The 27,921-nt window shown below is 47.1% G+C and overlaps 2 protein-coding genes across 2 annotated transcripts in view; one reads left to right on the forward strand and one right to left on the reverse strand.

The window, feature by feature from the left end:
• The window catches only part of LOC145358900 (uncharacterized), a 54,937-nt gene extending 45,798 nt beyond the window's left edge, over positions 1-9,139 (forward strand). The window contains exons 10-13 of the mRNA XM_080213274.1: positions 2,380-2,574; positions 4,164-4,335; positions 4,791-4,832; positions 5,946-9,139. Of these exons, the coding sequence (XP_080069400.1) occupies positions 2,380-2,574; positions 4,164-4,335; positions 4,791-4,832; positions 5,946-6,053 (517 nt within the window). The 3' untranslated portion in view covers positions 6,054-9,139. The remainder of the gene's footprint in view (positions 1-2,379; positions 2,575-4,163; positions 4,336-4,790; positions 4,833-5,945) is intronic.
• Positions 9,140-10,935: 1,796 nt separating this feature from the next.
• On the reverse strand, positions 10,936-27,237 carry LOC145358798 (transmembrane 6 superfamily member 2-like). The gene is made up of 10 exons (XM_080213099.1): positions 27,011-27,237; positions 23,974-24,077; positions 23,448-23,545; positions 21,843-21,946; positions 21,526-21,608; positions 20,815-20,939; positions 20,198-20,299; positions 16,579-16,671; positions 15,116-15,235; positions 10,936-13,685 (listed from the first exon to the last, which is right to left on the reverse strand). Exons 1-10 carry the CDS (start codon positions 27,100-27,102, stop codon positions 13,476-13,478), a joined length of 1,131 nt encoding a protein of 376 aa, XP_080069225.1. The 5' UTR covers positions 27,103-27,237; the 3' UTR covers positions 10,936-13,475.
• Between the last annotated feature and the right edge of the window lie 684 nt (positions 27,238-27,921).

Here is a 27,921-nt window from a genome sequence, read left to right on the forward strand (position 1 = left end):
CCAGCTGGGACTCTCACCAACTTTTACAGATGCACCATAGAAAGCATTCTTTCTGGTTGTATCACAACTTGGTATGGCTCCTGCTCTGCCCAAGACCACAAGGAACTACAAAAGGTTGTGAATGTAGCCCAATCCATCACGCAAACCAGCCTCCCATCCATTAACTCTGTCTACACTTCCCGCTGCCTTGGCAAAGCAGCCAGCATAATTAAGGATCCCGTGCACTCCGGACATTCTCTGTCCCACCTTCCGTCAGGAAAAAGATACAAAAGTCTGAGGTCACATACCAACCGACTCAAGAACAGCATCTTCCCTGCTGCCATCAGACTCTTGAGTGGACCTACCTTGCATTAAGTTGATCTTTCTCTACACCCTAGCTATGACTGTAACACTACATTCTGCACTCTCTCCTGTCCTTCTCTATGAATGGTATGCTTTGTCTGTATAAATTGCAAGAAACAATTCTTTTCACTGTATGTTAATACATGTGACAATAATAAATCAAATCAAATCAGTGTTTTCTGAATGTTCAGCATAATTTCTGCACCTTTGTAGTTTTTGCTTTTCTAATGGTGTTCTCAATTTGTTCTGTCGCCTTCAAAGATATGTCTTCATACTCAGCCCTCACCCTCTCTGTTCCTGCCCCCCTACTTCACCCCCCCACCCCCACCACCCCACTGTTAAAATTACTCCATTTGTCCAAACTGTCTGTCCTCATTCTTCCTTCTGAAACCTTTCACTTCACATTTCCCAGAACCGCGATTTTCCCATTTCTCCGGTATGTTTACAGCTTCCTGAAGTTTAATTCCTATCCTTCACACTGTTCTGATTTGAAATGTTGTCCTGTACCCGAGAGTCCACATCATCATCAAACACCAAAAAGAGCAGAGCTCTCGACACTGCCCCCTGGGGGAGGCATGAGTGATTAACCAGATGCAGTTACAATTTGCTGATATAATGGCACTACATTAGAAGGACATGATTAGGATATAAAAAGATTTGATAGCTCCTGGAGACTTTTGAGCTCAGCTTACCGAGGCTAGAATAAACAAAGTGACACACTCGCCAGCTCCTGAAGGAGTATTTGGTTTGTGCGTCTGTTGGTGCTTCTATGTCACATCCGCTTCATATAAAGGTTTATGTTTTATTAACTCACTGATTTCACTTGATAAAAAGGATTAGAAAGATCCTTCAGTGTTTTTTCAAATTAATATTATAGTTAGAGAGTGTCTGACAATAATGTATGTCAGCTAGTTACAATTTATATCAATGACTTGGATAAACTGCAAATATATGATTGCTAAGTTTGCTGGTGTCACAATAGGGTAAGAGAGTAAGTTGTGAGGGGGACATAAAGGATATAAACAGGTTAAGGGATTGGGCAAAAAATTGGCAGGTGGAATATAATGTGGGAAAACGTGAGCTGGTCCATTTTGGCAGGAAGAATGAAAGAGCAGAATATGATTTAAATGGAGAGAGATTTCAGTACTACAGAGGGATCTGGGTGTTCTAGTACATGAATCACAAAGTTAGTACAGCAAGTGATTAGGAAAGCAAATGGAACAAGTCAGGAGGTTTTGTTGCAGTTGTACAGGATCTTGGTGAGTCCATGCCTGGAGTACTGTGTACAGTTATGATCTCCTTCCTCAAGAAGATATATAATTATATTGGAAGTAGTTCAGAGAAGATTCACTCAACTGATTCTTAGGATGAAGTTATTATCTTATGGGGAAAGGTTGGGCCTTTACTGATTTGAGTTGAGAAGAATATAGAGGTGACCTTAATGAAATATATAAGATCCTGAGGAAATTGATAGGCTGAAAGGATGTTTCCTCTTGTGAGAGAGACTAGAATAGGGGACAGAGCTTAAAAATAAAGGTCTCTCATTTAGGAGTGAGATGAGAAATATTTGCCCTGAAGGTCACTAATCTGAGGATTCCATTTTCAGAAATCAGTGGAGGCAGAGCTATTGAATATTTTAAAGCTGAGTTAGATTCTTGATTGAAAAGGAATCGAAGGAACGGAAAGGAAAGAGTTGAGGCCACAATCAGATCAGCCATGACCTTATCAAATGGTGAAGCAGGCTGGAGGGGCCAAATGGCCTACTCCTGCTCCAAATTTGAATGTTTGTATAATACCTCCATTAATGGAAATGGGGATATATAACAATGCTGTAACAGCCTAACCTGCGCCCCCCTAACCAGCAGGGCACAGTTCAGGAGAGGAGAACACTAGGAAGAGTCCCGATGATTATCTTTTTTCAGTAGAGTCTCTGATGGGGTTTTATAGAATAGGGATCGTCACAATCTATACCCTGGGGAAATGTACCTGTGTTTATGAAAAGCAGTGACTGTTTTACTCTTTGTGCTTGATTACCAGGTACCACCCCGACTCAAACCCCTCGAGGAATTTCAGCTCCACTCCATCTGAAGACACAGCAAAGAAGCCTCCAGCCAATCGAAGGAAGAGGAGGAGGAGACGGGGCAAGTCCGAGGTGGAGGAATCTCAATACGAAACTGATTACACAACAGGGGCGGAATCCTGCGATGACATGGATGATGAGGAATGGGAAAGGTGGGTAGCAGATTCCTCGGATATTCCCAGTGTTGCTGTTGTAGCCGTAATGCAGCTTCTTAGACTTAACCTGTCTCAGCCTATTCCATGTCGATTAACTGCAGCAGAGCTTTGCGTTCCCACAGCTGGGCACAGTGGGTAGAACTCCCTCTCCCTCAATCACAGGTTCTGAGTCTGAGTTCAGCTCCAGAAAGCTGAGCTGCTAATCTAGACTAGCGCTCCCAGTACTGGGGGAATGCTGCATTGTTGGAGGTACAGTCTCTCAGAGATATTTCCCAAGGCTCGTCTACTCTCTTCGGTGGATATAAAACATCCCAAAGTATCATTTTGAAGAAAAATTCTCGCTCAAGCATCATCACTAACACCAACAACCTGACCGTTATCACATTGCTGTTTAATGGGATCTTCCTGTGTATAAATTGGCAGCTGCATTTTCTACACGACAACAGTGACCATACTTCAGTAAGCACCTCATTAGCTGTACAACAATCGAGGACCAACTGAGCTCATGAGAGAATAGAAGTTCTTTAGAAAGTGTCGCTCCTTATATGGAGGAGTTCTGACCGATATAAGAAGCTTCATTTCTTTCTAGATGGAAGGTTCCCACCTGTGGCGGTCTGGTCCCTTTAAGGGGCAATCCTTCACATGTCACATGACTGAGCCAAGGCCAATGGAACATGAGCGCACAAACCTGGGCCAATCAGGATTGAATCGCGCATTGCTGGGGCAAGGCTTTAGTTGGAGTCAAGACATTGGAATAGACTGTACGGTTGTGATGTAAACCCCTTCATCGTATATAGTTCTTCTTTTCAATAATTTTCAGTCAGTTATTTGCCACATTGAGTCACCTGGAGTAATTACATTCCCCTTATAAATAACATCATTTCAATATCCAGGATGGAGTTGCCAATTCTGGTCACATTCCTGGAGGAACTCTTGCCTCTAATTTTGAATCATGACTGCGGACAGGTGGGACCTCACTATAATGTCTCATCTGAACAATGGCACCTCCGACAGTGCGGCACCCCTATCAGTACTGACCCTCCGACAGTGCGGCACCCCTATCAGTACTGACCCTCCGACAGTGCGGCACCCCTATCAGTACTGACCCTCCGACAGTGCGGCACCCCTATCAGTACTGACCCTCCGACAGTGCGGCACCCCTATCAGTACCGACCCTCCGACAGTGCAGCACCCCTATCAGTACCGACCCTCCGACAGTGCGGCACCCCCTCAGCGCCGACCCTCCGACAGTGCGGCACCCCCTCAGCGCCGACCCTCCGACAGTGCGGCACCCCCTCAGCGCCGACCCTCCGACGGTGCGGCACCCCTATCAGTACTGACCCTCCGACAGTGCGGCACCCCCTCAGCGCCGACCCTCCGACAATGCGGATTCCTCTGGGACACCCTGGGTTTGTGAAAGGCCATAGATGACAGTAGATTCTACAGCCTAACCTCTCCCTCACTTTGCCTTTGTCTTGTTTGTGGTCAGGGTGCTGACAGATAGATAGGGGTGTGGGTGGCGGGGAGGGGGTGTGGCAACATTCGGGTGGGTCGTGTTCTAACCCCATGTCCTCTTGTCCTATCAGCTTGTACCCGCCCATAACCTCTGACCCCGAACGACAGGAGTACAAGCGGGAATTTGATGCTGACCATCGGGAATACAAACAGCTCTGTGCCGAAATGGATGAAACCAACAATCAGATCAATTTCCTGAGCAAGAGGCTGGACGTTCTGACTGAGGATGACCCCAGCTATCAGGTGCAAAGATTCTCCTCCCTCTGCCCTCCCCCTCCCCATTGCCTTCCCTTGCCCCCCTCCTCCCCACCCTTCCTCTGTCCCCCTCTCCCTCCTCCCCTCTCCCTTGCCCCCATGCACTCTGCCTCTCCCCTTCCCTCACCACTCCCTCCACCGCACCCTCACCCCTTCCCCCTCCCTCCCTCGCCCCTTCCCCCACCTTTCCCTTCGCTCTCCCACACTCCTGTTCCCATTCCCAGTATCAGGTGACGGGGAGGGAGTGCTCCAGTCTGTGTTTTGTGTGCTGTTACTGATCCGCCTGCTTCAGAAATCCAACCCCAAGTCTCTCAGCTCAGCGTTTTCTCAGATTTCTTTCTGTTGCTTTGTTTGTGTTTAAAATTTGTGATTGCTTTGTTATCGCTATAGCGTTTTATAATCACTTTCTAGTCTGTCTCAATGCTTATTTTGCTTTGTTACAGGGAGTCGCTGAGGAATACAACAGATTAAAGGACTTTAAGAAGGTGAGTCTGTCTCTCGCAGGCCCCGTTCTGTCAGTGCAAAACTGCTGCTGATGTTGGAAATCTGAAATTAAAACAGAAAATTCTGGAAACACTCAGCAGGCCTGGCAGTGTCTGTGGAGAGAGAATCCGAGTTAATTTGTCCGAATGCTGACATTTCATCAGAGCTGAGAATGGAATCCTGATAAAAGGTCACAGACCAGAAACATTAGTGCTTGTTTTGCCCTCACAGTGACTGCCTGACCTGCTGAAGGCTTCCAGCATTTTCTGTTTTTATTCCCATTTAATTCACTATTGATTGCTCAGTCTGCATTGAACATCCAATAATATTCCCAACAAACAGTCTCCAAACATCGCCTCTGGTCTGACACGGATGTGGGCAGCGTTCTCACCTTAGACTGGAAAATTGTAATATCGCAGATACTTGAGCACAAAATCCAGGCTGACATTCCTGGAGCAGTATTCCAATAGTCCGGCACTATCTGACACGGTATTCCGAGATCCAGCGCTGTGTGAAGCAGTAGTCCGAGAGTCCGGCACAGAGTAAAACAGTAACTTTTGGATGAGACATTAAACTGAGACTCTATCTGCCCTGAGATTAGACATAAATGTCCCCAGACTACTATTGAAAGTGGAGAAGGTGTGATCTCTGGTGTCCTGGCCAAGACTGATCACAAAACCAATTTCACTAAAAGCAGACAAACTGGTAATTTATCATTGAAGTGCATAACTTGAAGGCTAATAGCAGAGAATGAGATTACCTGGTAATCTAACCCCATTCTGTACCTGTCCTGGGAGTGTTGATGGGGACAGTGTAGGGGGAGCTTTACTCTGTATCTAACCCCATGCTCTCCCTGTCCTGGGAGTATTTGATGGAGGACAGTGTAGAGGGAGCTTTAATCTGTATCTAACCCCGTGCTGTAGCTGTCCTGAGAGTATTTGATGGGGATATTAGGTACCAGAAATATAAATACTCGATTCCCAATCACTGATGTACCTTGTCTTCTTGAATATTAAGCTGGTGTTTTAAAGGAAAAACAGATATTGACAAAGAAATAAGTGCCTGTACGTTGAGTTGGATTTTTCCTGATGTATTGTCTTTCCTGTTGTTTTCAGACCTCTGAATATCAAAGCAAGCGATTGCAGAGCAAGCGACTGAAGCGCAAACTCTCCCACATTAAGCAGATGGTCAGTGACTATGACCGTCAGCGAGAGTACATTTGAGGGGGGAGTACTCTTCATCCTTCAGCCTCTTCTGCCTTTTCCCCTTTCTGCTCCCCCCATCCCACACCCCAAACACAGCCCCACTACATGAAAACCGGGAAAGGTCCTGCAGACTCCAAACTCCAGTCAGGAATTCGAGCTGTGGACCGATTCCCAGCACTGGAATGTTGCAACGTTCATGGTGAGTCTGAACTGAAGCAGACTTTGAGTGGGAGAAGGCTGGTGCTTCCATTCCTACATTAGTTTATGTGAGAATTTTACACTGAATGAGGATCTATAAGTGGTTTTCTGTATGTTGGACAATCAATAAATGGACAGTTGACTCTTGGGTGAATGAAACATAGGGAGAATAAATCCACAACTAGCCACAGCGTTCGGTCCAATCGAAGAATCAATCCACCTCATCCAACACCTGGGAAAAATCAATCGTCATTAAAATACCACGTCATTGACCTCGTTATGATGGCGCCTTTGGTAAAACATCCCCTCCGACTTCACAGTGATGTCATGAGGTAAAGATTGACACCAGACCACATAAGGAGAAACATCACGAAAAGCTGGATCAAATAGAGAGATCTTAAAGAGATTTTTTGAAAGGAGAGAGAAGCAGAAGTTTAGGAAAGGATCCCACAGCTTAGGACCCAGGCAGCTGAAGGCATGGCTGCCAAGATGGAGCGATGGAATTCTGGGATACTGGAGAGGTCAGAGTTAAAGGAGTACAGAGACAGCAGTGGGACATTGCTGGATTGGGAGTCAGTGGAGTTTGGAAGCACAGGATTGACGGGAGACTGGCAGCAGAATTTCGATGAGCTCAGGTTTGTGTGGGGTGGAAGATGAGAGGTGATTCAGGAGAGAATTGGAATAGTTGCATCTGATAGGAGACATAGAATCATACAGTGCAGAAGGAGGCCATTTGGCCCATCGAATCTGCGCCAACCACAATCCCACCCAGGTCCTATCCCCACAACCCCCCTGAATTTACCGAAGCCAGTCCCCCTAACTCTAAGGGGCAATTTAGCACGGCTAATCCATCTAACCTGCACATCTTTGGAGTGTGGGAGGAAACCGGAGCACGCGGAGGAAACCCATGCAGACATGGGGAGAACATGCAAACTCCACACAGACAGTGACCCAAGCCAAGAATTGAACCTGGCACCTTGGCACTGTGAAGCAGCAGTGCTAACCACTGTGCCACCGTGCCACCCATATTAACGAGGGTTTCAGCAGCAGCTGAGCTGAGGCAGGGTGAAGACGAGAAATAGCATGGAGGTGGAAATAGGTGGCCTTGGGAATGGGGAGTAAGTGGAGTCAGTGGTTCAACTTGAGGTTAAATAGGGCATGGACGTTGTGAATGGCAATGGCTCAGACAAGAGACCGGGAAGAGAGGGAATTGAAGGGTGAGGGAACAGAAATTGTAACAGGGACCAAAGACGAGGGCTTTGGTTTTCTCTATATTTAATTATCAGATGTGTTAGTATTCATTCTCTGACATTCAGCCCATGAGGGGCGCCAATCCACATCGAACCCAATACAAATTGGGTTTTGGGTGATGATCATTCAGGTGAAATAGTGTGGACTGTGGCGGGAACAACTCCTGACCAATAGCAAAGTGCGATCATTTTCTGTCTTAACAACCACTCCCCAAATCTTTACAATTACAATAGCTTCACCAAAGCTTCACTGTGCCGTCAGTGATACACCTCTTCAATCTTTCTTATTTCTTTGAATTATTTTTTGCTCTTTACTGATTGCAGTGTGAGTAATCAATGAAATCTAGAATTTTAGAAATAATTACGTGTTTAATCGATTAAAGAAAGTCTTCAGCCAGAAGAGGCAGATTTTGTAGCGCAGGCAGCCAGTCTTGTTTCCATTTATGTACATTCTCTGATTAATTCTGTAAGGTTCCACTGAGCCTGGAGATGTTTTTAAATTGTCTTTTGATGAAAAAAATCTTAAAATCAAAACAGTGAGATCATTTAATATTCGCAACTTGAAATGTACGGGAGTTAACAGGAATTTAAACTAGATGCGTGCGCTGAATTCTACCACCCCGCCCACCACGGAATCAGAGCGGACAATGGGAAGAGCCATCAACCTCAGGCGGGATTTGCCCGTCTTGGGTCCAGCGAGGCCATAAAATCCCACCCATCCCTAAAGGTCTGAGATATTGAGCTGGATTCACAGTCAATAGACAATGGTTGATGGACACAAATTATTCATTGCACTGATTCTAACTGACAACAGGTTTTACACTGGGATCCATTACAGACAGAGAGTCACTGCAGTGCAGTGCCCTGTACAGGGATCCCGGGGCAGGAATGATCAGGGATCCCAGGGAAGGGGACCAATCGGGGATCCCGGGGACAGGAGCGATTGGGGATCCGGGATGGCGCGATCCAGGACGGGAGTGATCGGGGATGGGAGCGTCTGGGGATCTGGGGCAGATCTGAGTAAACAGGGCAACCAACTGTGTGTCTCTTAAACCAGACTTTCAAACATTGTTAATGAACAATCCAGAATCTAAGCAGAAATGTTGGTCAAATTATTTAATACGATGTAAAAATCAGATACAGAAAGCAAAATAAAGGGAAAGTAAAGCAGGATTAAGAGAGTTGAAAAGCTTTAGTAATTAAAAAAGCAATGATTAATATCTGCAGGAATGAGACTGCAGGATTTTGCGGCTTCCAGGATCAATGGACATTTCCGTTGTTCGTCCCTCTCCCGCTCCAATTCCGTGATGGGTGGGGTGGTGGAATTCCGGGTGCACGTGTATAAATTAATTTCCCATGCTGGGATGATTGCTCTTTAATAATAGTTGGCCCAGTTCTGAGATGTTCACTGATTTTGACACTCAGTCCCTGATATTGTTACGCTGTGATTCCAAGGCTTCAGAACTTTACAAGGAGATGTCCAATGTTTTATTGCAATGCTTTCGTTATTCTATTACAGGTTATTTGTACAGCAACTACCCCCAATCACTGTAAAGTTTTGCTTTAATCTGGTTCTGCTTATTATGATTTTTTTTTAAGGAAGACTTTTGTATTTTTGAATGAATTGTATCATAAATATATTTAATATTAAGTTCACTCAGCAGCAGTGACTGTGACTTATTGTGTTAGAGAGGTCAGTCATTATTCCTAATTGAACCAGTGTGTTTATCCAGTCACAAACTGGGTCAAATTATAGAAACATAATGCTGCAACACAGGAGGAGGCTATTCAGCCAGTCATGGTTGTGATAGCCCTTTTAACAAGATATCAAATTAGTTCCACTCTCCCTGCTCTGCAAGTTTTCCTTCTCAAACTCCCTTTTTGAAAGTTATTATTCGATCTGCTTCCACCGCCCTTTCAGGCAGTGCCTTCCAGATAGCAACTGCGTAAAACAAAATTCTCCATTACTACTCATTCCTTGGTCAGTAATCATAAATCCAGCTCCTCTGGTTACTGATTCTTCTGCCAGTGGGAACATTTCCACCTCTATCAAAGTGCCTTGTAATTTTATTAAATCTCTACATCTAATTAAACTTCCCTTTAGCTTCTTTGCTGTAAGCAGAATGATCCCATTCAACATTCTGTCCCTGTAACTGATATCCTTTAATTCAGCCATCGTTCTGGTAAATCTCCGCATCCTATCCAAAGCCTTAACATCTTCCCTACTTGTGCCATCCAGAGTTAGACACATTACTCCAGCTGAGACCTTACCAACATAGAAACTAGAAGCAGGAGTAGCCCATTTGGCCCCTTGAGCCTGCTCCACCATTCATCTTTGATCATGGCTGATCATCCAACTCAATACTCTGATCCTCCCTTCCCCTCATATCCCTTGACCCCTTTAGCCCCAAGAGCTCTATCTTATTTCTTCTTGAAATCACACAACGTTTTGGCCTCAACTACTTTGTGTTAGTGAATTCCACACATTCACCACCCGCTAGGTGAAGAAATTTCTCCTCACTTCAGTTCTAAAAGGTTTACGCATCATCCTCAAACTATGACCCCTAGTTCTGGACTCCTCTACAACTAGGGACATTCTTTCTGAATCTATCCTGTTTAATCCTGTTAGAATTTTTCAAGTTTCTATGAGACTTAGTCTCTCCTCATATGACAGACTTGCCATCCCCAGAATCAGCCTGGCAAACGTTCACTGTACTCCCTCCATAGCAAGGACATCCTTCCTCAATAAGGACACCAAAACAGCACACAATATTCCAGGTGTAGCCTCACTAACACCCTATACAATTGCAGCAAACCATGTAATGAGTACAGGAGAGTCTTGCTTGAGTTCTGAGGGAAGGCCAACATGTCTGTATTCTTCCAACGAGAGAGAATTTCTGCTCCAAAAGAATTCCCGACTCTGGGATCTGCGAGAAAAGCGGTGATTGACACAGAGACACTGAACATCTGTCAGTCGCTCAGCACATGCGGGTGTATCATCAGTCAGTGTGGATGGAGGGCTGTGACTCACGACTTTGTGACACAATGGCCTAACTCGTTCTGTTGGTTGGATTTTGAATTGATAAAACTGATGGGTATTTTTGTACCAAAAGGGAATTTGCAGTTTATTATCTTGTAAAATGAAACATCACCAATCTCAAAGCAGAAGACATCCTGATTAATGTTTAAAAAAAAAGAGCTTTCTTCAAAAAAAAACAAAATTTTTTACAATCTTGTGTACATAATAAAGAGGCAAAATGTGACACTCCCAGGCAAACTCAGCTATTCAACAATTAAAATACAGACAGGCTTAAGGAGAGCTGCAGGGCGTGAGCGGATTCCCCTGGGGTCAGATAGTGATTCTTTTGAGAAAATTCTCTCGCTCACTTTCTGTCGCCTTGTCAACTGTGGCTGAATGTATTCCAGGAGGTTTCACCAGGTAACCTCCTGCCTCTAACAGCCTGACCCCGCCCCCCCCCAACCCTCTGAACCATCGGTTAACCAATTATCCTCATCCTCCTCGTGTCCCAAGACTCTCTGACTCAAGAATCACTCAATTGGTCAAGAAACAATCTTTTCCTCCCATCTTCAAATGTTCAAAGAGAAAGAAAAAGCATTTTGAAAGGTTAATCTTTTTATGACTTGTTTCTCTTTGTGAGTCGCTCACTGTAATAGCCTGGAGATTAATCTTCAATTCCTGTGGACTCCACAGTGCAATCCTGGAGAGTTGGGAACTCTATCCTATTGGAGTGTGGTGTCCACAGGAGAACTTGTGGGTTTCAACATTGATCATCAGGAGACTCTCTTAACTGAGCTGCTTCAGCTCCTCCACTGTTTCAATTTCCCACCAGGTTTAGGTGGACAGTGCTGAAGCATTAAGAGCCCTATACGTGGACTCTCTTTCTTCGCTGTCCCCAGTTCAGAGGCACAGAGCTCATTGTCATATTCTGACCACTCGGCTGTTTGATTCCCCCCCCCGACTGTGAGACAATGGCAAGCTTTAACTCCAAGAGTTCAATACTTTGAACTGTATCAGGATCCCACGGGAATTTCAACTATAGTCTGAAGCTTTGGAAAGGTCTCTCTCTGTCCCAGTGCAGCCCTAACCTTCTCAAGGTTCGTCAACTAGTAAGGCCCAATGGAAGGAGATGCTTCACAAGCTTCATAGGAAGAGGAGGAGACCATTCAGCCCATCAGGCCTGTTCCACCATTCAATTAGATCATTGGCTAATTTGTACCTCCATACCATCTGTCCATCTATAACCCTTATTAATCTTACCTACAACAATCAATCAACCACACGTTGACATTTTTAGTTAACCTCCAGGCCGGAATTTTCCAGCCATTCCCAATGGCTGTCCTACCGATGGCGCTCCCTCGTGGCGTGTTTCCTGGGAGCTGAGGGTGCAAGCCACGCAAAACCCGGAACATCCTGCCGTCGGCCAACGGCAGGCCACCTCCGCCACTGGAAAACTCACTAGGGAGGGACTGGAAAATCCTGTCCTTGGTCTCAATCACTGTTTTAGGGGAAGAGAGTTCTAGATTTCCACTCCCCTTTGCACACCTCCAGGAATGCGTGAACCTGGAGTTGATGACCCTTCCCCTGAATGGCCACACTCAAATTTTGCTCATGCACTGTGAGCTCAGAATCTCAGCCTAGGAGATTCTACAGGGGGGACATTAAAATGCACGTGACGTGTCCATTCGTGACATTAAGACAGCAAAGGTGTGCTTCACAAAGGGTGGGTATGGGTTTGAGTAGAGAAAAAAGCCCTGGTGGGAAATTAAGCTTTGGAGAGAGTGCAAAATGGGTGGTAGTAGGTTGACAAATTGGTTGTATGCCAATGTAAAACAGAACATACATCTGGGTGGTGTATAAAGGAATTAAATGAAGGAATTTGCAATTATGTATTACCATATATAAACACAGGATGTTCCAATTCACTTTCAATGCAGGAGTTGGAGTGTCTTGTTGAAGTTGTACAAGAAATTGGTAAGGCCACACTTGGAATACTGTGTGCAGTTCTGGTCACCCTATTATAGAAAGGATACTATTAAACCAGAAAGAGTGCAGAAAAGATTTACTAGGATGCTACCGAGTCTTGATGGATTGAGTTATAAGGACAGGCTGGATAGACTGGGACTTTTTTCCCTGTAGCGTAGAAGGCTGAGGGGTGATCTTATAGAGGCCTATAAAATAATGAGGGGGCACAGAGCAGCTAGATAGTCAATATCTTTTCCCAAAAGTAGGGGAGTCTAAAACTAGAGGGCATAGCTTTAAGGTGAGAGGGGAGAGATACAAAAAGGTCCAGTTGGGCAATTTTTTCACACAGAGGATGGTGAGTGTCTGGAACAAGCTGCCAGAGGTAGTAGTAGAGGCGGGTGCAACGATGTCTTTTAAAAAGCATTTAGATAGTTACATGGATAAGATGTGTCTAGAGGGATATGGGCCAAATGCAGGCAATTGGGATTAGTTTAGGTGTTTAAAAAAAAGTTGGGCCAAAGGACCTGTTTCCGTGCTGTAAACTTCTATGACTCTTTACAACCAATGAAATACTCTGTTGGTGTGAGGTCACTGTTGTGAAGTAGGAAACTCGGCAGCCAATTAATGAAAGATAAGATCCCACAATGTGCTGAAGACTAAAGCTGTTTTGGCAATGTTGATCGAGGGGTAAATATTAGCCAAAGTCTACCTTCCTTCAAATACCAACCATGGGATCATTAACATCCCCCTGAGTGAGCAGGCAGGCTTTTGGTTGATAGTTTCATCCAAAAAGCAGCATCGCTGACAGTGCAGCACTTACTCAGGACTGCACTGAGGGATCAGCCTGGTGGTGCGCTTCAGAGTCTGGAGTGTGGGGGTTTGAACCTACAACGTTCTGACTCGTGGGTGAGAGTTCTACCCGCTAGGCATTGAAGATCATTTAAATTATTTTAACAGCACGAACATTTCGGGCTGCCCCTCAGCTCTCGCTCCGCTTGGCCTATCCTCTCAGTTTGCTTTCTTCTGCAGCTCCTCGTTCGTCCTGGGCCTGCCTTTCAGAAAGAGGTTGGAGCACATGATGCAGCGAAGTGCCAGGAGCTGGGCACCGACAGCATAGAGGACGTTGGCGTACAGGAAAGATGAGACGATGTCCTGGGGGACACGGTATGTGAAGGCAGTACGTGGGTGTATAGATGCGCCAACGTGGGAAAACTGAGCCTGGAGGTGGGGAGAAGAAGCCAGTTTAAAAAGGTATTATCAGAAATGGGAGGTCTTCCCCACACAACAACAACTTGCATTTATATAGCAGCTTGAACTTAATAAAAATATTCCTTGGCACCCACACAGGAGGATGAGGAAGAATTTCTTCTCTAAAAGAAAGGTGAGCCTTTGAACATAACATAAGAAATAGGAGCAGGAGTAGGCCATCTAGCCCTTCGAGCCTGCCCCTTTGGAATTCATTACCCCAAGATGATGTGGAAGCAGAGTCTTTAAACATAGAAAATAGAAGCAGGAGGAGGCCATTTGGCCCTTCAAGTCTGCTCTGTTATTCATTATGATCATGGCTGATCATCCAACTCAATAGCTTAGTCTTGCTTTTTCCACATAACTTTTGATCCTATTAGCCCAAAGTGCTGTATCCAGACACCTCTTAATTACTTTGAACATGGGTGGCACGGTGGCACAGTGGTTAGTTCTGTTCCTCACAGTACCAGAGACCTGGATTTGATTCCCAGCTTTTTTTTTCAATAATTAATCATAGAATCCTTCAGTGCAGAAGGAGACCATTCAGCCCATCAAATCTGCACTGACCACATTCCCACCCAGGATCTACCCTCATAACCGATGCTCGTCTCCCTGATACTAAGGGACAATTTAGCATTGCCAATCCACCTAACCTATACATCTTTTGGACTGTGGGAGGAAACCGAAGCATCCAGGAGAAACCCACGCAGACACAGGGAGAATGTGCAAACTCCACACAGTCACCCAAGCCGGGTCCCTGGCACTGCGAGGCAGCAGTGCTAACCACTGTGCCACCCTGTCACCCATCAATGATTTGGAACATGGTAAAAGAGAGGGGTAGGTAAACACATTAAGTAAATGGGAAGAGGACAGTCAATGATAGAAGATTCTCCACTTTAGGGTTAATCTGAATTCTCAGGCCTCTTACTGGGGCAGTGACCCTCAGGTGAGAATAATTCTTTCTTCCCTATTGATATCTTAACCACACGATAAAAATTGCATTTGGCTAATGGAGGCTTTCCTCTCCATTCTAGTGGAGAATGCCCCTTCTCTGGCCCCGTTAAACACATTCCTCACCCCCCAACAATCTCAACACCAACCTGCATCACTCTCCATGGCCACGCTTGGGTCACTGTCTGTGTGGAGTTTGCATGTTCTCTCCGCGTCTGCGTTGGTTTCCTCCGGGCGGTCCAGTTTCGTCCCACAGCCCAAAGATGTGCAGGTTAGGTGGATTGGCCATATTAAATTGCCTCTTAGCTAGGGTAAATGCATGGGGTTATGGGGATAGGGCCTGGGTGGGATTGTTGTCAGTGCAGGCTCGATGGGCTGAATGACCTCCTTCTGCACTGTAGAAATTCTATGCTTCTAGTATTGAGTTAGAAACACTAACACCAGTGACTTACCTGGGCTATGGCTCCTGCAAACACCACACTCAGGTCAGGCATCCAGTCACAGCCAGGTACAATCAGGCCATACAGTGCCAGGCTAAAAAAGGGCACCAGGTAGAACATGTTGACCAGTAACTGAAAGAGAGCATGAAACCCCTCTTTAAACCCCTCGTTTAAAGAAACAACAAACACAAGTCCCAGAAACTGACCAACTGGACACCAGTGAGAGATGTGAATGTGTGAATGGGGGAGTGAGAATTGTGTATGGGAGAGAGAATTCATCTGAGTGAATGATGACGTGAACTTGTGTGATTGCATAACTGTGTGTGTGTATTAGTATGTGTGTGAGTGAGTGTATGAGTGTGTGTGTGTGTTCATGTGAGTGTGTGTGTGAGTGTATGTGTATGAGTGTGTGTGTATGTATGTGAGTGTATGTGTGTGAGTGTATGTATGTGTGAGTGTGTATGTGTGTGACAATGTGTGTGTGTGTGTGAGTATGTATCTGTGTGTGTGTGAATGTGTGTGTGTGTGTGTGAGAATGTTTGTGTGTGCGTATGTGTGTGAATGTGTGTGAGTGTGTGTGAGCATGTGTGTGTGTGAGTGTGTTTGTGTGTGAATGTGTGTGTGTGCCTGTGCGTGAGTGCGCGTGTGTGTGTGTGTATGAGTGAGTGTGTGTGCGTGTGAGTGAGTGTATATGAGAGTTTGTATGTGAGTGTGTGTGCATGCACGCATGAGTGAGTTTGTGTGTGTGTGCATGTGCGTGTGTGTGCGTGTGTGTGTTGCGTGTGTATGTGAGTGTGTGTGCGTGTGTATGTGAGTGTATATGAGAGTTTGTATGTGAGTGTGTGTGCATGCACACATGAGTGAGTTTGTGTGTGTGTGCGTGTGTGTGTGCGTGCGTGTGTGTGCGTGTGCGCGTGCGTGTGAGTGAGTGTGTAGCACAAAGTGTCCACCTGGTGGCAGTGTGAAATGCAGAATGAGAGTACAGGAGCAGAAATATAAGTTGCATTTATATAGAATGTTTCAGAAGGAAAATATCCCAAAGTATTTCACAGAAGTGATTATCAAACAGAATTTAACATTGAGCACTATCAGGAGGTATCAGGACAGGTCAAAGAGACAGGTTTTCAGGAGTGTCTTAAAAGGAGAAAGGCAGAGAGGCTTAGGGAGGGATTAGCAGAGTTCAGAGGCCAGGCAGCTGAAGGCACGGCGCCAGGGGTAAAGTGATTAAAGTCAGCAGAGGCGATGCAGGAGAGGCTGGAATCAGAGTTACACAGAGATCTGAAAGGTTACTGGGCTGGAGGACATGTACAGACATAGGGAGGGGCGATCCCTCATGGAGAGATTGAAATATAAGTGTTGAAATTTTAAAATCCTGGTTTTGGCATAGTGTAGAGTTCAGTGTACCAGAGATACCCACCACTCAGCCTTTCCCCACAGCCCAGGTACACTCTACCCCATAGCAGTCAACAACTTGCCTGGATCTTGCCGTACATCACCGGGTCCAACAGGTAGGGCTCCCAGTCATAAGCATAGGTGTCACATGTATCAAAGGGACAATCGAGGACAATCTAAATCAGATAGATCACATTACAGAGTCACAGAATCGCAGAATACTACAGCGCAAAAGAGGCCCTTCAGCCCATCAAGTCTGCACTGACGCATGAAAGACCCTGACCTGCCTACCTAATCCCACTTGCCAGCACTTGGCCCGTAGCCTTGAATGTTATGGTGTGCCAAGAACTCATAAGAACATAAGAAACAGGAGCAGGAGTAGGCCAACTAGCCCTTCGAGCCTGACCCACCATTCAATAAGATCATGGCTGATCTGAAGTGAATCAGTTCCCCTTTCCTCTATGCTCCCCATAACCCTTAATTCCCTTGTCTATCAGAAATCTATCTACCCGTGACTTAAATATATTCAACGAGGTAGCCTCCGCCACCTCAGTGGGCAGAGAATTCCAGAGATTCATCCAAGTCACAATTACAACAAACATGCGCTCATGGTTAGGGGGTGGGAGGGGGTATGTGTGTGTGGGGAAGAGAAGGCAAGGGGGTGAGAGAGTAACATTAAACCTATCTCACAATGCAGGAAACCCATGGGATCAGGTTTCACATTCTGCCCACTATTCCTCTCTGCTGATTTCAATGGAACATGACTTTGAATGGGGTGGAAATCCAACAGTTTGTTTTACACTAAACCCCACCCCCCTCCCCGCACTCTGTCAGTAAATGGAGCTGTGATATAACCAGAGCAAACCCGCACAATCCCCAGACTGTACACAATGTATTGTATTTTTGACAATCCAGACAAACTGCGTCCAGTTCTGGTCGCCACACTAGCAGAAGGACGTGGAGGCTTTGGAGAGAGTACAGAACAGGTTTACCAGGATGTTGCCTGGTATGGAGGGTCTTAGCTATGAGGAGAGATTGGGTAAACTGGGGTTGTTTTCCCTGGAAAGACGGAGGATGAGGGGGTGACCTAATAGAGGTATATAAAATTTTGAAGGGCAAAGATAGGGTGAACCGTGGGAAGCTTTTTCCCAGGTCGGAGGTGATGAACACAAGGGGACACAAGTTCAAGGTGAGGGGGCCAAGGTTCAACACAAATGTCAGGGGCACATATTTTACACAGAGGGTGGTGGGGGCCTGGAATGCACTGCCAAGTAGGGTGGTGGAGGGGGACACGCTGGGATCGTTTAAGACTTATCTAGATAGCCACATGAACAGACTGGAAATAGAGGAATCAAACGAATGACCTAGTTGGTGCATGAGCGGTGCAGGCTTGGAGGGCCGAAGGGCCTGTTCCTGTGCTGTATTGTTCTTTGTTCTGTGTAATGTGGAAAGGAAATCTGCTGTCCTTACCCAGTCTGGCCTACATGTGACTCCAAACCCACAGCAATGTGGTTGGCTCTTAACTGCCCTCTAAAATGGTCAAGTGAGACATTCAGTTAAAGGGCAATTAGGAAAGGGCAACAAATATTGGTGCAGTCAGTGGCTTCCACATCCCATGATTTAAATCCTACCCCTCCTCCCCCTCAAACCCAACCATCCCCATTTAGCCCAATCCTCATGATGTTGATCTTTCTCGAGTGATAACTGCCCAAACATCAGCCTGGACAGTGGGTTTGGTGCATAGACTCCGAGCACATCACCTTCCCACAGAAATCCACTTGCTGGATCACTGGATGATGAGCAGTAGTCAAAGATCCCTCTTACTGAGGCTGCCTGAGCTGAGCTTATTCACGGTAGAATAGCAAGCAAGTCACAAATGAGTCATTGTCCGAACCAGGATAAATACCTCACTGGGAAATAAATCAAACACACAGAGTTATCCCAGAATAGGGACTCAAAGAACAGTACACAAATCTAAAAAAAACAGTTACAGCAGCTTCTCTAAGCTTCAGAGTAGTTGCATTGTTTTTGGTGCCATTGGTACAGAGACGTGTAGGGATAAGACAACCCAGAGAATGGCTCCTGTTCCACTTCCAATAATCTCCTGAAATCTTTAAGATCAACCTCAGGGGGCAGACCAGTCGTCAACTGAATTTTTCATCCAAAGTGTCATAGCTCTGACAGTGCGGCACTCCCTCAGTACTGACCGTCTGACAGTGCAGCACTCCCTCAGTACTGACCGTCTGACAGTGCGGCACTCCCTCAGTACTGACCCTCTGACAGTGCGGCACTCCCTCAGTACTGACCCTCTGACAGTGCGGCACTCCCTCTGTTCTGACCCTCTGACAGTGCAGCACTCCCTCAGTACTGACCCTCTGACAGTGCGGCACTCCCTCCGTTCTGACCCTCTGACAGTGCAGCACTCCCTCAGTACTGACCCTCTGACAGTGCGGCACTCCCTCCATTCTGACCCTCTGACAGTGCAGCACTCCCTCTGTTCTGACCCTCTGACAGTGCAGCACTCCCTCAGTACTGACCCTCTGACAGTGCGGCACTCCCTCAGTACTGACCCTCTGACAGTGCAGCACTCCCTCAGTACTGACCCTCTGACAGTGCGGCACTCCCTCTGTTCTGACCCTCTGACAGTGCAGCACTCCCTCAGTACTGACCCTCTGACAGTGCGGCACTCCCTCCGTTCTGACCCTCTGACAGTGCAGCACTCCCTCAGTACTGACCCTCTGACAGTGCGGCACTCCCTCTGTTCTGACCCTCTGACAGTGCAGCACTCCCTCAGTACTGACCCTCTGACAGTGCGGCACTCCCTCAGTACTGACCATCTGACAGTGCAGCACTCCCTCAGTACTGACCCTCTGACAGTGCGGCACTCCCTCCGTTCTGACCCTCTGACAGTGCAGCACTCCCTCTGTTCTGACCCTCTGACAGTGCAGCACTCCCTCAGTACTGACCCTCTGACAGTGCGGCACTCCCTCAGTACTGACCCTCTGACAGTGCAGCACTCCCTCAGTACTGACCCTCTGACAGTGCGGCACTCCCTCTGTTCTGACCCTCTGACAGTGCGGCACTCCCTCAGTACTGACCGTCTGACAGTGCGGCACTCCCTCAGTACTGACCGTCTGACAGTGCGGCACTCCCTCAGTACTGACCGTCTGACAGTGCGGCACTCCCTCAGTACTGACCCTCTGACAGTGCGGCACTCCCTCAGTACTGACCCTCTGACAGTGCGGCACTCCCTCTGTTCTGACCCTCTGACAGTGCGGCACTCCCTCAGTACTGACCGTCTGACAGTGCGGCACTCCCTCAGTACTGACCGTCTGACAGTGCGGCACTCCCTCAGTACTGACCGTCTGACAGTGCGGCACTCCCTCAGTACTGACCGTCTGACAGTGCGGCACTCCCTCAGTACTGACCCTCTGACAGTGCGGCACTCCCTCAGTATTGACCCTCTGACAGTGCGGCACTCCTCAGTAATGACCCTCTGACAATGCAGCACTCCCTCAGTACTGACCCTCTGACAGTGCAGCACTCCCTCCATGCTGACCCTCTGACAGTGCGGCACTCCCTCCATGCTGACCCTCTGACAGTGCAGCACTCCCTCCATACTGACCCTCTGACAGTGCGGCACTCCCTCCATGCTGACCCTCTGACAGTGCAGCACTCCCTCAGTTAGTGGCTGTTACTTACAAAGCCCCTGTAGAGTGTGTAGGCAGTAGCAAACAGCAAGTACACGATGAAGCAGAGATCCAGGGGCCGCCGGTGTAACCACCTCCTCTGTCCCATGGCACTCTGAGGAAATAGCCACAGCACAGCCCTCAATAAATAATCAATCCAGATTAATTTCATTGTTCTCTTCACACTGAACATAGAAAACCCACCAATCTAATTACTGAAGAACAATAAATAGGTAACAGTCTTTTGGTAATTAAAATAATACAATGAATAATAAAACTATAGCTAATCAAAAACAATATTCACTAATATGTAACCTTTGTGAGTATTCTCTACATGATCAGATAGAGTAAATCTCCCTCTACACTGTCCTTATCAAACATTCCCAGGACAGGTACGGCATGGGGTTAGATATAGAGTAAAGCTCCCTCTACACTGTCCCCATCAAACACTCCCAGGACAGGTACAGTACAGGGTTTGATACAGAGTAAAGTTCCCTCTACACTGTCCTCCTTCAAACACTCCCAGGATAGGTATAGCACGGGGTTAGATACAAAGTAAAGCTCCTTCAGTGTAACTTTGTTACTACCATTAGGGTATGACTTCTCCAGACTATTCCAAAAGTTCCTTACCTGATTTGCCAATGTCTGTGGCAATGCTCTGGGCATCCCATAGATTCTCTTTCCAGCCCAAATCAGGATCAACACATATGGAACATTGAGCAGGAACGCAGGACGGATTTCAGTTCCAAACTTACCTTCAGAATTGAATACAAGAATGAAAATCCAAACTATTAGCTAATCCCAAATCAGTCATGCTTGTTCTCTTTGTATATCATTGCTTTTTGTTTTATAGCTGAAATAATAACCTGATTATACTGAAATAATATTCATGGGAAGTTAGGAGGACAATCCAACCACATTAATCCACTTACTGAATAAAACACTCCCAGGACAGGTACAGCACGGGGCTAGATACAGAGTAAAGCTCCCTCTATACTGTCCCCATCAAACACTCCCAGGACAGGTACAGCACGCAGTTAGATACAAAATAAAGCTTCCTCTACACTGTATCAGTGAATATTTCTATGGTCAGAATGTATCTTCCAGGATGGGGATTATCATTTATCTCTATGTTTCTTTCCTTCTTTTAAAATCTCTTTATAATCCACCTCTTTGACCTTTACATTGACATTAGTGTGGCTCCGTATCAAACTTTGCTGTATAGTGCTCCTGTGAAATGCCTTTGGTGCAATATTCTGGATGTTATTCACAATATCCCGCCCCTGTATCCTCTCTCTCCCAGTTTCCTGGGAATAATCCGAAGCATTGACAGTCACTTACCAACAATGGTTCCAAGTAAGAGGGTGACAAGACTCATGGCAATGGAACCCAGCCAGTAAAGGCCAACAGTCCGGTAACTCCACCTTTGGGTGAAATCATAAGGTTCAGTGATGACATGTGACATCCATCCTCGCCGCGACATGTTTCCGTTCCAATACAAGTGCAGTTCATGCAATCAGTTTAAACCTCGGTGAGGTGCTAGTCAACCTGGGATGTACTTTGTCCAAAGTCAGCACACCGTTCCAGAGATGTGGTGCCCAGAATTAAACACAAGTGCTTCAGATGTGATCAATGTGGGCTAATGCTTGGTGCCTTACCTCAGTGTTATGGCTGCTATCATCATCAGGTAGAGCACATAATGGACTGTCCCATCCCAGTAACAGATCAGTATACCATAGGCACTGCGGAGATATGGTTCCCCCTATCAAAGGAGCAGAGCATGGGCATGAGCCATCGATCTCCATCAATCCATCTCCATTCTAACCACCACCCATCCAACCCCAAACACAGCCAGGTTACAAACATAAAAAGCTGATCAAAATTGATGAATATTTGGGATGGAGGAAATAAATATGCTCAACACTGAGGCAAACACACACTTCATCATGATAAACAGCACTAGCACTTCCCATCCAACCCACCTGGGTCAGCATGGAATTGCTGATTGGAAACACAGACCTTAGCATTCCTGGATTTGGGAAGGGGAGGCCAACCAGGTTTCACATTCCCCATCACTAACCAATGGATTCATACCCCCAGCAGACAGGACCTCACTCTCCAGTTTCATCCTCCCCCCTCCAATCCCATGTCACCTCACACAGAACTGGGTAAACCTTCTCACCAAGGGACAGTCCCCAGGGAAGGGTCGCTAAGGTCTGTGGTGTGATAAGGAGCTGAAATTGCAGCAGGAGGAGGAAGAGTGAAGAAAGAACTTGCACTTGTGTAATGCCTGTCACATCTTCAGGATGTCTCAACGCGTTTGACAGCTGATGAAGGGCAGAGACTATCGTCAGAACCTAGTTAGCTCAACTGGTTGGATGACTGGCACGTGGCTCAGAACATGACCATCAGTGCAGGTTCTATTTCCGTTCCAGCTGTGGGTGATGTGAGAGCTGCATTTCAGAGTGGAAAGTGATGGCTAAACGAACACTGCCAAAAAACTACCCAGTCAATAGCTCTGAGTCAAACATCAGCAGATAATGAACCAAAGACCTGTCATTAGGTAGCGAACTCATGAATGGGATAGGGTCACTGACACTCAGGAAATTGCCATTTGGCCTATCAAATTCACTATTGTCAAGTTTATTTACTAGTTTCACAAGTAGGCTTACATAAACACTGCAATGAAGTTACTGTGAAAATCCCCCAGTTGCCACACTCCAGCGCCTGGTCAGGTACACTGAGCGAGAATTTAGTACAGCCAATGCACTAACCAGCACATCTTTCGGACTGTGGGAGGAAACCGGACCACCCGGAGGAAATCCACGCAGACAAGGGGAGAATCTGCAGACTCTGCACAGACAGTGACCCAAGCCAGGATTGAACCTGGGTCCCTGGCACTATTGTAATGTAGGAAATACAGCGGCCAATTTGTGTATAGCAAGAACCCAAATTATCTCTTTTAGTGATGTTGGTTGTGGGATGAATATTGGTCAGAATTCCTGCACTCTTCGAAATGTTGGCCGTGGGATTCTTATGAGAGGTCAGGTGGTTTAACAACTCACCTAAAAGGTGGCACCTCCAGCAGAAATGCACTGGAATGTTAAAATAGAGTGAGATCTCAAATCTCTGAAGCAGAGGGAAGGCCTGAATTATACATGAGGCCAATGGGAGACTGAGAGAACCACCAGAGAAATGGGCTGAACAACGGCAGAAGATCAAGAAAACACAACAAACGTCTCCCCAACGTCAGAAACAGATACCTCCTTCAAGTAAAATCCCATGAATCCTTCGATATAGCCATCCTGTTCCAGGGAGATAATTAAATCGATGATACTTGTAAAGGAGAACACTGCGAAGACTGAAACAAAAGGTAAGAAGTTACTCAATATTCCCTATCAGATCATTCCCATTCATATTACTCTGCATCAGCCCCCTCCACTTGCCTGTCATGCCACTCATATGTTAACCCCCCCCACCCCGAAATACCCCTCCCCTATCAGACTGCCCCCCTCCACGTCAACATGGATTTGGTTAGCGTGATATTGACTAATCCCGTTATCTATTAGTCAATGGGGAGAACACAGGTGGTTATTCATGTTTCTATGCCCCCCAGTCCAGTGATCACAATTTATATCACCATCGTTCATGGTCCCTCGCTGTGCCTTGCTGTTTCAGTTTTTGAGGTTAAGCAGTTGACTTGGATTCCGTTCTGCAGTCGGTGACACACCTTCAGAAACCCGGAGACCCTCAGCCCCCTCCTCAGGCAATCAGCTCCCTATCACTTACCATAAAATAGGGGATCCTTGGGAGATCTCCCCATGACGAGCAGGTACAACACCAACAACAGGCCAAGGAGAACTCCAACACCAGCAGCAAACACCATCACTGGACTTTAAATGGGAAAAGGAGAAAGGAATTAATCACAAGAGCTGCCAAGGAAGAGATGGTAACCATTGGGAGAGACTGGACAGGCTGAGATTCTGCTTCTGTAGGTCGAGAAAGCTGGGGACTGGCCTTTTTGAGGTTTTCAAGATGATGGAAAGGTTTGATAGGATAGAGAAGACATTGCCATTTTTTGATTTGATTCATTATTGTCTATGTATTGAGATACAGAGGCAGCACGGTGGCACAGTGGTTAGTACTGCTGCCTCATAGTGCCAGGGACCCGGGTTCAATTCCCGGCTTGGGTCAGTCTGTATGGAGTCTGCACATTCTCCCCGTGTCTACATCGGTTTCCTCTGAGTTCTCCAGTTTCCTCCTGCAGTCTGAAAGACATGCTGGTTAGGTGCATTGACCCAAACAGGTGTCAGAACTTGGTGACTAAGGGAATTTCACTGTAACTTCATTGCAGTGTTAATGTAAGCCTTATTTGTGACTAATAAATAAACTTTAAACAGTGGCCAGGATTTTACTGCCCCACCCACCACAGGAATCGGAGCGGGCGAGGGGCGGAACATGGGAAGGTTTGTTGACCTCGGGTGGGATTTTACAGTTTTGGAACAAGCGAGGCTGTAAAACTCCATCCATTGAAAAGTATTGTTTCTTGCGCACCATACAGACAAAGGCATACTGTTCACAGAGTACATAGGGGAAAAGGGAAAGAGAGAGTGCGGAATGTGATGTTACAGTCATAGCTAGGATGCAGAGAAAGATCAGCTCAATATAAGGTAGGACCATTCAAAAGTCTGATGGCAGCAGGGAAGAAGCTGTTCTTGAATTGGTTGGTATGTGACCTCAGACTTTTGTATTTTTTTCCCAACTGGAAAATGTGGAACAGAGAATGTCTGGGGTATGTGGGGTCCCTAATTATGCTGGCTGCTTTGCCGAGGCAGTGGGAAGTGTAGACTGAGTCAATGGATGGGAGGCTGGTTTGCGTAATGGATTGGGCTTTGTTCATGACTCTTTGTAGCGGGCAAGTCTAGAACCAGGGCAACAAGCACAAGATACTCACTAATAAATCAATTTCTTTACCCAGAGAGTGGAGAGAATGTGGAACCTGAGTGGTTGAAGTGAATTGTATTGAGAAGGACACTAGCAAGGAAGAGTTGGGTAAGTGTGTGAGGGAGAAAGGGACAGATAAAAGGATGCAGTGATAGGGTGGGGGGAAGAAGGGGTTAGGAGAAGGCTTATGTAGAGCAGAAACACTGACAATGACCAACAGAACTGAATAGCCTTTATTGCTGTGAATTAAAATTTAATTCTAATCCAAATGACTGCAGTGATCAGCAAAAGAATTGAAGACAGTCAAAAATCATCAATTTAGATTCACATTTCCATCTTTCTCAGGTTTTGGACACATCTTTAACAGTGACTTCCAGACGGTTGACAAAAATCCATGAAATCTTTCAACTGTTAGCCAGAGTGCAATCCCATCCTGACTCCAGATTGGGGTTAATCCACAGCCACAGGAATCTGCCTGTGCCCAACAACAAGATACTCCAACTTGGAGCTCAAAGTTTAAAGTCGAAACTGACATCAGAGTGCAAGGATCAAGTGTGACATTGCAGAGTCTGCTGATCAACAGAACTGGCTGCATGAGTGATCAGAAAACTGTCAGCCTGACCCTAACCGCCCCGACTCTAACCCCTGACCATAACTGACTCAACTTTAACCTCCTTATCCCAGCCCCCTTATCTCAATCCCCTGACCTTAAACCCCAACCCTAACCCCCAACCCTAATCCTAACCCCCGACCCTAACTCCCCGACCCTAACCACCCTGACACTAACCCCCTGACCTTAACCTCCTGACCCTAACTCCCTGACTCTAACCCCAACACCTAAACCCTGACCCTAACCGCCCGACCCTAACCACCCCGACATTAACCCCCTGACCTTAACCCCCCGACCCTAACTCCAACCCCAAACCCCGACACCTAACCCCTGGCCCTAACCCCCAACCCTAACCGCCCCAACCCTGACTGCCCTGACCCTAAAGCGCTGACCCTAAACTGCAACCCTAATCCCCCTGACCCTAACCACCACCTCCCCCTCCTCACCACCCACACAATATGATTCAATCTCTCATCCTGCTCTGTGGAAGCTGTCTTGTCTTTTGTCTGAATTTGATGAAGATATTCTCACTACACTGCATTCCTGAAATCTGATATTAAACGGTGAGTTCACTATGGAGCCTGTGGCTGCCTTAGCAACACCAACAAACTATGAACAAGTTCAAGCACCTCTGACCTCTGAACCTTGACAGACTGCATGCACAAGGGCCTTTTACTCATCTGCCTATTATACACCCTACCTATGACTGTAACACTGTATTCTGCACTGTCTCCTTTCCTTCTCTAGGAACAGTAAGCTTTGTCTATATAGCTAGCAAGAAACAATACTTTTCACTGTATAGTAATACATCTGACAATAATAAGTCAAATATTCTTCTTCCTGCCTCCACCGCACAACCCCTCAAACACCACTACCTCCCCCCCACCACCATTCCCCACTCCAGAACCAATTCTCACTGGGGTACAGGATCTCCCTCCTCTCCAGAAGGTGCTGACTCTCACTGGGGTACAGCGTTCCCTTCCTCTCCTGAAGGTGCTGACTCTCACTGGGGTACAGGATCCCCCTCCTCTCCAGAAGGTGCTGACTCTCACTGGGGTACAGTGTCCCCCTCCTCCCCTGAAGGTGCTGACTCTCACTGGGGTACAGGGTTCCCCTCCTCTCCTGAAGGTGCTGACTCTCACTGGGGTACAGGCTCCCCCTCCTGTATATTTTGCAGGGAGAACTCTGTCTGTCTCCTGTCTGCAGTCAGTGGCTGGATTGCAATCCTCTCCCAGGCTGGCTCCCAGCTCCCTCACTCGGGCTCAGTCTCACCTGTCCATGGCCGACGACCAGTTAAGGAGGAATGAGGTGGGGATTGCGCTCAGCGACAGAAGGAAAGCGGTGACTCCGGCTCCCACCCCCATCCTGGCGGCTGCCGAGAGGCTGGAGACCCGGGGCTGGAGCTCGACTGCTTCCAACTCAGATCCCAGCGCTGTTTGAAAGGCAAAGGTCGCCAATAATCCCCAAGACAGGGAGAGAGAGAGAGAGAGACAGCAACCCGGAACACCACAGGAGGCAGGAACACGCCCCCCGGGAACACACCCCCTCCCGGGGAACACAGCATCCACTCCCCACCCCTCCCCCACAAACCCCGGGAACACTGCACCCTGCACCCACTCCATCCTCAGGAAAACTGCATCCACTGCCCCCGCCCCCCGGGAACACTACACCCATTCCCCCTGGGAACACTGCAGCCACACCACCCCCCCGGAATACTGCACCCACTCCCCCTGGGAACACTGCACCCATCCCCCGCCCCCCACCCAGGAATACAGCATCCAATCCCCTGGGAACACAGCACCTACTCCCTCTGGGAACACAACACCCACACTCCCCCTCCGAGAGTACAGCACCCACTCCTCCCCCACCCTGGGAACACACACCATCCACTCCCCGGGAACAGAGCACCAACGTGTCCCCCCCAGGAACACAGCACCCACTTCATCACCTCCCTTCCCCCCCCTCCCTGGGAACACTGCACCCACTCCCCAGTGAACACGGCACTCTCCCTCCAGAGAACACAACACCAACGCTCCCCCCCACCCCACCGGGGAACAGAGTATCCTCCCCCAAGAACACATTACCCACCCCACACCAGGGGACACAGCACCTCCTCCCAGGAACACCCTACCTCTGTCCCAGAAACACAGCACCCACTCCCCCACTTCCCCAGGAACACAACA

Source organism: Carcharhinus amblyrhynchos, chromosome 26 (assembly GCF_965287045.1).
Source record: "Carcharhinus amblyrhynchos chromosome 26, sCarAmb.v2.hapA, whole genome shotgun sequence".
Taxonomy (NCBI): Eukaryota; Metazoa; Chordata; class Chondrichthyes; order Carcharhiniformes; family Carcharhinidae; genus Carcharhinus; species Carcharhinus amblyrhynchos.

Coding starts and splice junctions, on each gene's coding strand:
- LOC145358798 (XM_080213099.1), bottom strand. CDS start 27,102: ATGGGGGTGGGAGCCGGAGTCACCGCTTTCCTTCTGTCGCTGAGCGCA. Junction 15,236..16,578: donor TGATGTACGGCAAGATCCAG/GCAAGTTGTTGA, acceptor GCTCTCTTTCAG/TTACTGGTCAACATGTTCTA. Junction 13,686..15,115: donor TTGCAGGAGCCATAGCCCAG/GTAAGTCACTGG, acceptor CCCCACCTCCAG/GCTCAGTTTTCCCACGTTGG.